The 12,599-nt window shown below is 41.8% G+C and overlaps 2 protein-coding genes across 2 annotated transcripts in view; one reads left to right on the top strand and one right to left on the bottom strand.

The window, feature by feature from the left end:
* The window catches only part of LOC101624443 (taste receptor type 2 member 39-like), a 16,121-nt gene extending 7,212 nt beyond the window's left edge, over positions 1-8,909 (bottom strand). Inside the window, 4 exon segments of the mRNA XM_012733837.1 lie at positions 8,065-8,666; positions 8,668-8,720; positions 8,723-8,763; positions 8,899-8,909. Coding sequence (XP_012589291.1) covers positions 8,065-8,666; positions 8,668-8,720; positions 8,723-8,763; positions 8,899-8,909 — 707 coding nt within the window.
* The window catches only part of KEL (Kell blood group, metallo-endopeptidase), a 119,091-nt gene continuing 106,703 nt past the window's right edge, over positions 212-12,599 (top strand). Inside the window, exon 1 of the mRNA XM_012733905.1 lies at positions 212-256. The gene's annotated coding sequence lies outside the window, so the exon portion shown is untranslated. The remainder of the gene's footprint in view (positions 257-12,599) is intronic.

Below are 12,599 nucleotides of genomic sequence, written 5' to 3'. Positions count from 1 at the left end.
GGGGGGGGGGGGCAATGGTGTCTTCAGCCCAAATCAGACCCAGAAGTGCCTGGCAAAAAATTGAAAAAATGATTTGTTTTCCTTTTTCTGCAGGTAGATGGGCAGAAGCATCCACCTGAGGTGGGACTCTGTCTCTCCGTGAACCTACAGCTGTCCGCCTGGGGCCAGGTACCTTTCACCTTTACATTGCTTTTACATTTTAAAGTCTTCTTTTCTACATGATGGAGGTTGTGCCTGGCCACATTTTGGGTTTTCAGTAAGTAATTTGTTGAAGGAAGGAAAGTGGGAGGGAGGGCGAGCGGGAGGGAGAGAGACGGAAGGAAGGAGGGAGGGGAGCAGGTGGGAGGGAGCAGTAGAGCACCTTCTTTTTCCAGGCTGGGCACCCTGCATGGAGATTATAATGGGCTCAGCTCTGCCAGGGGACTCTCAGGCTCGGGGTGTGGCCCAGAGGGCCTGGCGGGTCCTTTGGTGCTAGGCCTTCAGGGTTTGTGGAGGGGCATGAAGCGTCCTCATTCGGTGAGGAGGGTAAGATTGCCACAGAAGGGCCCAGCTGCTGACCCAGATTCTCCTCAAGAGTGGCCAGCTGCCTTTTCTGCTGCAGCAACACAGTAAAATCCCCCAGTCCCCACGCACCATCTTCTGCCAACTGGTTCATATTATTAGTTTTGTGCTCTGCAGTTGTTTTGTCTTGGGGGGTCCGTCTCCATTCTGGGATCCCCAGAAGAGATGGCTGTTGCTCCCCTGTCCTAGCTGCATTCTGCACACCTGTGACTTTCAGGTTTGTCTGTTCGCAGGTGGCTGGAACTTGGGCGTGTTCATGGGAGTTGTAAATTCTATTGCCGCTTCTTCCCCCCTGTGCTGTCCATATTCCACCCCCAGGCCGTGACACCCAGGCCCAGACAGCAGTAAGCCACTGCCTTTCTCAAGAGGGGAGTCACACCCTGGGTGGGCCTACAGGGGAGCCCACACCTGCTCTACTGGGGGTGTCGAAGTTGACTGGAGAGTTGGAGAAATGAGGAAATAAAGGTGTGTGCCTTTCTCCTCCTCCACATACATCTTGAGAGAATGTTTTGTCCAGCAAAAATGAGAATTCTAGGGGAGGGGGAGCGATGAAATGGGCCATGAATAGGGTGTGGGATTCCCAGGACCTCCCCGCCTTCCATCTAGTTTCCAGCGGGCCTTGTGGCCAGCTCCGGTCAGCGGGCTGCCCGCGTTCCTGAGGCTCCCCGTGTTCCCTTCTCCTGCCAAGGGGCCCCCGGGGGGCTTCTTTGGGGGTGGTGGCACCTCAGCTGTCAGTAGTGAGGATCCCTGAGGTTAGAGTCTGGTTAATCTTTAAATTGCTGAGTCCTATAATATGATGCGGTGTTTAGGGAGCCAGATAAGGGCTTGCAGGGCCAGAACTGCCTCGTTCAGATGGGCAGATAGAAGTGATTTCGGGAAAACCTGCTTCCTAGGCAAGAAGCTGGACTTGCTCTGCTCCCACAGCAGGCTCTTACCATCACCGTGGGAAGCGCTCACCCAGGGCCCGGAACTGCAACTTTAAGTGAAACCAGAGATCCTGAGACCGGGTCCTGGGGTGCTGAGATCTTGTGGGGCATGGCCAGGGGTTTCTTTCTTCTCATCCTGTTGTAACCAAACAAAAGCCACCTTGAACAAGTGGCATTAGTCAGGGCCTGCTGGAAGTGGGTGTGTCCTGTGAAGTCACTTCTGTCCTGTTCCAGGCCTGAAAGTGTGGCGGCGGTGATGACGTTATTTAAACAGATGCAGTTACTTGTCAGTGGAATGTATCTTTGGGTGGGGGAAACCTACTAAGAGAAAGGGAAAGGGGTGCGCCACTAAATTTAAGGTCACCTGAGGGTCAGCCAGTTGGGGACCCTGCCGCCTGCCCTTTGCTTTGATGGTGCCCTGGACTCTGCAGTCCTCGTTTCCAGAACTGTGTCCTTTCCATTCCTCCTTCCAAGTCCACCTCCACCACGCTTCAGCCTGTTCCAGGGTCACGGTTTGAATGAGCCATGGACTGATTTGCAGCCCAGGGCCTGGACAGCGATGCAAATGCAGTGTCAGTGCCAGCGGCACCAGGATCATTTTGCTTTCTCAAGGTCTGCAGGTCTCAGAAAGCTGCATTTTACCGGCCGTCTGCTGGGGTTATTTTTAATCTCAGCTACAAATGCCAATCGATAAGTTCTCAGAACTGAAGAACTTTCACTGGCAAGGCAGAAGATCGTTACACATAGCCACTGGCTTAGCAAAAATCTTGGACCAAAATGCAGATAAGGGGAGCGACTCGGTGGGTAGAGAGGGCTGAGGGGTCAGGAGTGAGATGGGAGACAGACACAGATTTGTAAGCCCTGGGCTTGTATGGGGAGGGTCTGGGCTTGTATGGGGAGGGTCTGGGCTTGTATGGGGAGGGTCTGGGCTTGTGTGGGGAGGGCCGTGGCTTGAGCAATAAGTAGGGGGTCTTTGCTCAGAGACCCCTGGGAGGGGAGGGAGTTCCCAGCCCTTCCAGGGCCCTCTCTGTGGCCTCAAAGTCCACTCCCTGTTTCTGACACCAGCAGCACTGCTGAGCTCCCAGTCTTACCTCTTCCTGGGCTTGGGCCTTGCCAGGAGACTTTGCTCAAATCCTCTTGTAGGGTTTCGGATGTTGCTATGTGGATGTATCCACCTGGCAATCCCAGGTCCGCTCCCATCTCAAGTAGGGGTGAATTGAAAAATTTGCAAGGCAAGTGTGTGAACAAGCAACTTATATTTTAGAAGTACTGACACCATCCCCCATCCCCACCCTGTCCTCCTGGTGGGCGGGAACAGTTCTGGGCCACTTACTGGTTTTGTGTGTGCTCACCCCTCTCACCATTCTCTGCCTGGCTTTGAGCCTGCCAGCTGTCTACATGCCTGAGGGGTGAGCGGGGATGAGAGCAGAGGGGAGGGGGTGATTCGGTCGGGTCTACAGGCCAGCGCACAAGCTACCCTGACTTCCTCATCGGCAGGGGTGCTGTTGTGACCCCCTTTCCCCTGTGACCCCCACGGTCAGCCTGGCACTTTTCACCTTCTCCCACTTAGTCTGCTCCTCTCTTCCCCAATTCCCTGGTGCCCCCAGCACCCCGCTTGTGTTCGTGGCGCTCCTTGGGCAGAACCCTCTCGTTTGGTGGGAAAGAATCTTGATGCACGCCTGGTCTTCCCCGGAAGTCACCACACTGTGTCTTCCTAGCTACTTCCCAGCTAGGTGTGGGGGAGGGGGTGGCTTAAGGTCTGTCTTTTGGGGAAAAAACCCCAATGATGGTGAAGGACTTGCTCGGAGCCCGTGGAGTGTGTGCTGAGAGGCCCCGCAGGATGGTTACCTTAACTTAAAAGAGTCCAATCACTTAACTTGCTGATGCCAACCTCTCATGTCCAGCCTACTAATCAGCATTAGTCAATTCAAGTTTTCTGAAACTTTTCTGAGAAACCAGTAAGGAAAGAGAATGAGCTACCATGGTTTAATCTATTTGAGGAGTGACAAACTTTCCCTAGGAGTCACAGAATGGAATTAGCAGTCAGCTAGCAAGTGAGAAAAACAGTGACACTGAACAAAAAACAGTCTTTGAGCAATGGTATGATAGTCCAGTTCGAAAGTTTCCTTAAGAAAGTCCGCTTGGGGGATTTTTATCATCCCAAATGATGAGCTGGTCAGTAGGAGGTTGTCTGTGTTTAAATATTGTGGGAACCAAAGATTAGACTTTTGAAATGGATGCTCCAGGGATAAAGGGTTCCTGGCTTTGCATAAGCAAAGGTATCACTAAAGCTCAGTCATCTGTGATGGCATCTCCAAACTATTGGCAACCCCATAATGACAATTCTTTTCCAGAGAAATTGAACATGTTTCCAAGGGAGAACTAAGTCTCCTCATGTAAGTGTTTGCACATGGATTAAACTCTTTCTTATGACATTTTCCATCTCCAGGCTCAGGTTGGAAAGCCAGTGAGGAGAAGCCAATTCTGATGCCTGGGACTGTCCTCTTACAAAACAGAGCTAGCTCCCAGTCAGTCTGTCCACTCAGGAGAATGACCTACTGAGAAGTGGCATTTGCTTAGTAAGCTAGATTTTCCTTCCTCTTCATGAATTAGTAATCAAGGCTCATCAGAAATAGGAGCAAACTCCACGGCCAGAAAGAGAAAGACTAAGACAAACACTCAACATAAATGACCCAAAGAAGGAAAGGTCAAAGAACACTTAAAATACTTAAAATGGTACCCTCAGAGAAGGCAACGGTAGTGCATCTATAAGATAAGGATATTATTAAACTAAAGAAGAAAAAGGCTTTAGGTATTAAAATATAATTTAAAATTATTTTCAGTTAATATGTAATTTTATTAAAAATAAGATAAAGTGATTTCTTGGAGCAGGAATCAATGCTCCTGCATTGTTAACTGAGATCAGGGATACAAATGTTTAATCCAGGAGGTCTAAAATAGGACTGAGAGTAATTTCAGAGTGAGATTAGAGAAAATAGAGAGGAAGAAAGGACTTAAAAATTGAAGAAAACCTCTTGGTCTTGCTGAAAACATGGCCTTTTGATTGCTAGTCCTCAGTTGGCTTCATACAGCTTTCCCAGGTGAAGCTGCTATTGGTTGCCAGAGCCAGAATTGCTCTCCCCTCTTCCTCACTGTTATACTCTGATTTTGTTTAGTGTGAAAGTGTGAGCAATTACAGGTGAAAAGCAATTTCTTCTCTGGATCTCTCAGCAGGGACATCCATGTCCACAGCTCCCCCTGGCATGCAGAGAGGGGGTGCATCTGTGGGTGTTAGGATCCTGTGATCATGAACCACAGTTTCGAACATGATGAGGATGGTAAGAGAGGAAGTTAGGGAGATCTCACACCCTTAACCACTTCCTGGGGCAGAGTCTCCAGTGTTAAGATCATGTTATGTTGAAAAAAATTTAGGTGTCACATGTTCACTGTAGTCAGTTTTTTGTTGCAGGCAAGTCTAATACCATCTTCATAATTTACTAAGGGCAAAAAGAAGCTCCTAAAAACTTGTAGCAAAAGAAGACACAAAACCCCTCAAAGTAAAAAAGCACAGGTTGTTTTTAGACTTTCAAATAGTAGGAATGAATAAATCATGCTAAAATATAGTGAAAAATTTTATAAGTACTTAAGAGTAGTGATTTAGACCTAGAATTATATGCTCAACCAAACTACTAGTCAGGAATGAGGACAAAATAAAAACATTTCCAAATATTAAAGAAAGAGAGAGATTACCTTCTCATGGTCACTTCTTTGAGGCAGGGGTTTGAAGATGTGTTCCAGTAAATAAGGGAAGGTGTAATAAAAGAAATGTCAAGACATGAGATCTAGGACATTGTTGAGAGTTATAACTCAGATATTCAGTGAGAGAATTCCCAGTGATGATGAAATGTGAGTGAGGGTGAGGAGCCCAAAGTCAGGAAGAGAATAAGAGGGTGAAGGGCTTTGAAAAAGTTACTTCCAGAGCAAAGAAGAGGAACAAGAATATCACTTTGTTATCTACTAAATTCTCATGTTTCTTCATTTTCTGTTAGGCTTCATTGCTTATTCATTGCCCAGTACCACACTATTTTCAACATGGTAGCTTTATAACATGTTTGTTTTCTTTTGGTGTTAATCTTTCCACATTCATTTTTTTTTTGTTATCAGATTGTTTCCAGATATGTTTGATTTATTTTTCTAAATAATATTTATGATCAGTTTGTTCAGAAAAAGTTGGCATTCGTGTCAAAGTTATACTAAATGTTAATTCATCGAATGACATTAACTTTCTACTTATTTACCTATCCTCTATTTACTTCTGGAACATTTGAAGTAGTCTTGGGTAGAAGACTTATTTTTTTATTAACTTTATTGCTGATCTTTTATCTCTTTTGCTCTTAAGGAGTTTTCACCTTCTATATCCATCCACATTTAATGAATTGTATTTACCTTCTGATTTTCTTAGTTTTATTTTGCAGTTATTCTTCTAAATTCAAAATTCTTGGGACTACAAATTTTAAAATAATTTGTTCTTTAAATCTTACTTACTTGCATAGATCTTTCTTTTCTGGTTAAGTTGATTAAACACAACAAGTTGTTCATCCTGTGCCACCCCACATATATATTATGAACGAAGCCCTGTTTATTTTGCTCAGTACTGTACACTTGACTCCTAGAAAAATGCCTGCCATGTAGTTGATGTCCAGCCAATATTTGTCTAGTTAACAAATGAACAATCCTCTAGTTATATACATCACATAAAAGGACTGAATGATTAACTGATTGGTTGAATGGTAGAGGAGAGGGGAGAGAAAAAACAGACCCACAGTTGGTTCCCAGATTTGGAAAACATTACAGTACTATTTAATATTAATAAGTTGGAGAAAATTAAAGGAAAAGTGTGTTTTAAGAGACTAGTTAAGAATCCAGCTTTCAATGTGCTACTTTTAGATGCCTCTTGCATATGGATTTCAATATGGCTTTCATATGCTAAATTTTTAATAAATTAATTGAAAAATTTTTACTCTCAAGTTCTTAGTGTTGACATTGGAGGTTCACCAGATACTTTCCACTCTTGTCCTCTGCTGAATTATCTAAAAGCAAATCTCAGACATAATGTCACTTCATTGGTAAATACTTAAAGTAATCTTAAGCATGTGAGTGTGATTAATCTGTAACTCAAACTGAACATGAAGGGAAGTGTAGAGAATTGATAGAGGAATAGAGAATATAGAAATGTCAGTGGGTTGGAAGCCCATGACATTTCCATGGCAGCCTTTGAGCAAACAAAATGGAAAATTAGATGTAGTGACAAAAGAGAGTGAAATGTTTAATTCATGATTTTGAGGGCTTGCATTTTTTATAAAAAAGTGAGAGACTCAGTTGGCTAATTAAGTCCTTTTCCTCAAACCTTTTCTACTTAACTAATTCTCTTTGTAGTAGAAAAAAAATCAATATAAACCTTTTAAAATTTTGAAATTAATGCATACATTTTCTAAATTGTTCAAATAATGCAGGAAGGAATAAGATGAAATGCAAATGCTTTATCCCCAGATACCGAATGGTTACTACTCAGAAATTCTCTGTTAATCATTTTTGACACATCCTTCACGAAACTTTATGGACACAGTTTTATACACCAGAAACATATGTGCATTAATTTAAAGAAGAAAGGTATCATAGAATATCTCCTTACTTTTGAATTTGACAATACATTAGAAATTGCTCATTTCAGGACACACATATCTGTTTCACTTTAAGAAATGATTTATAATATTTAATTTGCATATAAAGTTCTCTCATTAATTAATAATGCTTCAAAGAAAATCTTCCTGTGCGCGTGCACACACACATGTATATATATATATATATACACACACACACACACACACACACAATATATATATAGTTTGTTTGTTTTGCATATGTACATATAGGGCCATAATTTATATATTGGAAAAATTATTAAACAGCAAATTTTTTAGGTTGAAGAGTGTTTTATGTAGTGTTAATTTTGTTACATGTTTCCAGATTATTCAGGCTATGTCTTTGGAAGATGGAGAATAAAAGGTATTTCTAATTATTGCTCAGATAGCTTCCTGAATAACCTGAATCAGCTTAAAAGGCATGTGAGGAAAGAGAGAGAGAGCAGTTGCCAGAAGCTCAAGCTTCAGAGCTTTCATCTATTTTGGTGGCTGTATCTGGTTGCATTTCCGCATTGCCAGAATTATTCTACAAGTAGTCTAAGTTCCAGCAGCAGAAATTCTGACATGATTGATCTATGGTGGAACTTAGACATTGGTATTTTTAACAATCTTGCCTAGTGATTTTAATGGGTAGCCAGTATCTAGAATCACTGCTCTACACGGGACAAGGAAGGGTACAAATAGCTCACATAAATAATACGCCCAAAATTATTAAGATTATGTTCATGAAGTAAAAGAGAAATGAAAATCACTTGTTATACAAGTGAAAGTGTTATACAGGTGAAAGTATCAGGTCAAGCTGGGGAAGGAAAAGAAGAAAGAGAAAGATTTAGGTGAGGAAAAGGCAGAGATGACTGGGAGAGGTCCATTGGCACTTTTGGGCTTTGGCGTTAGAGTACTCTTTTAGATAAAAATGTACTTGGTGCTGAAACTGGCTCCAACTTCTTCTCAGGCCAGGGTTGTCCACAGTCAGTAGCAATGAGTGGCCAGCAGGGTAGGCAGCCATGATTCTTTTGCACAAAATATTCCAGGAACTGTTGGCACCAAAGATGTTGGACATATGAAGAAATAGAGCAACTGTATTGAACATACAGAGAACTAGAGAGTAGCTGGTAGCTTTGATGGTCCCCAAGTGAGCATCCATACTGGGATCCCTAGAGCCACAGGCATTGCTCTCCATGTGCAGGGTATGTCTCCTCAGAGAGATGCTCATCAGAGTGGCTGCAAGGATGAACATGGTCAGAGGAACACAGATCCCCAGATTATAGAGAAGAAGCAGGCTGACCACATTGGTCTCGGTGAAGTGTTTTCTCTTAGTGGAGCTGGAAAAGGGGTTAGAAAAAGAAGTGTCACAATGCACAATGTAAATGTCACTGGAGAACAGCACACTGTAAGCCAAGGAAATAAATACTGATAGCCACAGAAACCAGGGCATCAACCCAGAAATCCTCCCCTTCAGCTTCAGGAAAAAGGGATGGGGAAATCTTTGTGATCTTCACAAAGTAGCAGAAACTCAGCCAGGCACAAACTAGAGGCTACAATAATTTAAGAACATGAGACTTACTTTGAATATACTGTATGCAACATCACCATTATAAAAATGTGGAGATGTTGAATTAAAGTAATTTCTAGCATCATGAAGCCTTGGAGAACCATTCTGGATATACTTAGGAAGAATAGGCTCCTGCTGCTTGTGGAAACTGCCTTACTCTGAATCCATTCAGCTGCATGGGCAGCCATGATGAACCCATTTGCAATGATACCAATGATGCATTCAGTTACTATAACTGTTAAAACCAAGATGGTGTGAAATGGTGATAATCCATTCTCTGGGGATTGCAGGTTTCAGTCATCCTGAGTTGCTTCTCCTCTTGGTATCTGGAGAACATTTGATGAGCAGATTCTTGAGTACTTCCACTAGTAGTGTCACAGGAGGAAGCAGTTGATGCATCATTTCCAAATTCACTTCATTTGTTTAACTCAGAATTCTTAGCTCTAATCTAAATCTGGACATGCAAATGATGGAGGGATTTGGTTCCTAATCCACTCACATGTTGGTATTAGTTCAGTCATGGGACCTAGGGAAGAACTTAGGTAGATTCTGTTTTGTAAATCATTAACATGCTATCGAGAACTCTGTCCTTTCTGATCCATTTATTCAAGCTTGCTCATCGGGTCACCACTTCATTTAGTTTGACTTGGTTTTGAACTCAGGGAACTGCTTAAATAATAATAATAATAATGATAAAATATAGATGTAACTATTATTATGTGTTATACACATAGCTATAGATCTATATTTATAGCTGTAATTGATACATAAATAAATCGTCGACCTCACAACAGCCTTGTGGAAAATATACTTAACTATCTCATTTTATAGATGATGTAACTGAGGTTAAATAACTTGTCCACAGTCACACAAATAGACCTTGCATTCAGCTAACTCACTTTATTACTGGGCAGCTTTCCCACTATACTGCCCAGACCTATGAATACTTTTTTTTAAAAGGATTTATTTATTTATGCATACAGAACTGGGGTATAGGCCAGAAGTGCAGGGGCAGTGAGAGGATTCACTAGAGACAGAGTGGGGAGCAGAACAGGCCAACTGATGAAGTACACTGCTGAGGGGAGCTGCAGGCAGGTCAGGAGAGGTTTGCTGCGCCATGTGGATCACCTCCTGGGCAGGATCGAACTTATGCTGAAGTGTCTTTAGCTTCTTAGTGTTGTGCTTTAACCTGCTGTACCACCAGGGAGGGCCCATGTGGATACTTTGTGCAGGCCAAAGACTAACTACAGGGTTGACTTGTCTGTAACATTTCCTTCCCTGAGAGATTTTTATAATGTCATCATCATTTAGGGAAGAATAATGCAAGAAACATTAGTTTTCAAAAGATAGGCCTTTGAAAAACAAATTATTTGAGAAATGATAAATTTTTAAAAGTTACACATTAGATAAGATGTTTCAATATTGTCTTTGAGAATCCTTGGGCACTCCGTTGTCATTGTCCTTAATCCATACTACTGCTTGGATTTAAAGAAATGTGCAGCAATCAGATGGAAGGGAGGAGGCATCAGAGGACGTTCCCTGCTTTGCTGCTGGAAGAATAATCTGAAAATAGTCCAGAGGAGAGAGGGAGGTCTTCTGAGGGGGGCTGGTAAAACTTGGGGAAAAACTAAAGTATCTCTTGGACATCAAAGACCAGTGTTGACTACACCATAAGGGACACTGATGCAACTCTATGCAAAAAAAGTGGGTGGGCGAGATACACAGAAAATATAGCAAGAATGGGAAACTGCTGGGCAGTTGTATTCATGTTTGATCGGCAGGCTTTGTGCAAGGAGAGTTGATTAGTGTGGAAGTGTACTCTTAGCCGACAGTAGATAACTTGTGGAGGAGCTGAGGTGTTCCATGTGGACCAGATTCCTAGTGAAAAGGACAGGGTACAAAACAGTGATCCACCTCCCCCACTCCTTTAAGACTTGAGCTAATCCTGTAAAGCAAGATGGCACAATCCCCCAGACTGCAGAGTCTGGAAATCCAGAGAAGAAGGCTCTCAGCACCACAAACACGAGCCACTGTGGCACACCACTTTCACCAATGACTGGCTCCCTCTAGGAGTTTCCACCACCCTCTATCTCAGCAGCTGCAGATCAATTTTCCCTGACATACTGCACCATCTTCTGGAAAAGATGAAGTACTGAACCCTTAGACACTTGAGAAAATAACCATTGAGGAAGCTACAAAATGGGGAGATAGAAAAATACAACACATGGAACCTTGAATCTTTAAGGGAACATTTCACCACAGTGAGTGAACAAATCTCTAGACTCCACCTATAAAGAATGGAAGATTTTTTTCTTCCTATTTTATACAGAGTTCAAAGTTGTCATGTTATCTAAAGCAATATGCAGATCCAAGGCAATCCCAATCAAGATTTCAATGGCAATCTTCAAAGAAATAGAGCAAATATTACTGAAATTTATATGGAATCACAAAAGACATCAGACAGTCAAAGAAATCCTGACAGAAAAGGGAAGAGTGGTGGCATAACATTGTCAGATTTTGAACCATATTGCAGAGATATAGCATTCAAAACAGTGTGGTACTGGAACAAAAACAGACATACAGACCAATGGAATAGTACTGAAAGCCTACAAATAAGACCCACATTTATATGGAGAGTTAATCTACAATGAGAGAGCAAATAGCTTACATTGTAGAAAGCAAAATATTGTCACTAAATGGTCTTAGGAAAAGCAGACAGTCATATGCAAAAAATGAAACTACCCCATTCTCTTGTACCATGCACAGAAATAATGGGTTAAAAATGGGTTAATAATGGATTAAAATGGATTTAAGTCTTGAACTATGATCTGAAACCATATAAAACACAGAAAGGTATAGGCAAAACATTCTATGATATAGGCTTTAGTGATGACTTTCTAGATTTGTCTCAAACAGCAAAAGAAACAAAGTGAATATAAACAGTTGGTACTATTTCAAGCTAAAAGTTTTCTGCACAATGAAAGAAACTGTCAATAAAACAAAGACACCTACTGAATAGGAGAAAATATTTGCACAACACACAGCTGATATCCAAAATCTACAAAGAACTTACATAACCCAAGAAAAAGAAAACAAATAACCCAATAAAAAAATTGGGCAGAAGAGCATATTAGGCACTTCTTCAAAGAAAACATACAGATGGCCAACAGGTAGTGGAAAAATGCTCATAATCACTTATAGTTAGGAAATTGTAAATCAAAACCACAAGGAGATATTACCTCACTCTTGTGTGAATGATTCATGTCAAAAAGGCCAGAATCAACTAGTATCAGTGAGGATGTAGAAAAAAAGAAATTTTATTGCATGTTGGCATGAATGTAGCCCCTGTGGAAAACAGTGTGGAGATTTATCAAAATATTTACTGTAGTTTTACTATGTTATCCAACTATCCAACTCCTAAGTATCTACCTGAAGAATGCAAAAACACTAATTTGAAGGGATACATACACTCCTATGTTCATTGTAGCACTATTTACAATAGCTACGGTATGGGAAAAATTTAATTGTCCATGGACAGATGAGTAGATTAAGAAGATGCAATATATATACACAGTGAAATACCACTCATTCATAAAAAAGCTGAACTCTTGCCATTTGAATCAGTATGGATAGAGCTGTATGGGATTATGCTAAACAAATTAAGTACAGATGAAGAAAGATAAATACTGATGTCACTTATATGTAGTGTGTAGAGAAACAAAATAAAGCGTCAACTAAAACCAAATCATAACAAACCTTAGAAATCTGCCTGTAGAATTGAGGCTATTGGGGGGGGGCACAATGAACTGTGGTGGGGGTCAATGGGTTCCTTGGTGCTGTGTGTGGTATGGTAATATA

Source organism: Condylura cristata, unplaced genomic scaffold (genome assembly GCF_000260355.1).
Source record: "Condylura cristata isolate star-nosed mole 26May11 unplaced genomic scaffold, ConCri1.0 scaffold00042, whole genome shotgun sequence".
Lineage (NCBI taxonomy): Eukaryota > Metazoa > Chordata > Mammalia > Eulipotyphla > Talpidae > Condylura > Condylura cristata.
Note: the sequence above shows the minus strand (reverse complement) of the source record. Positions and strands in the feature narration are given on the sequence as shown.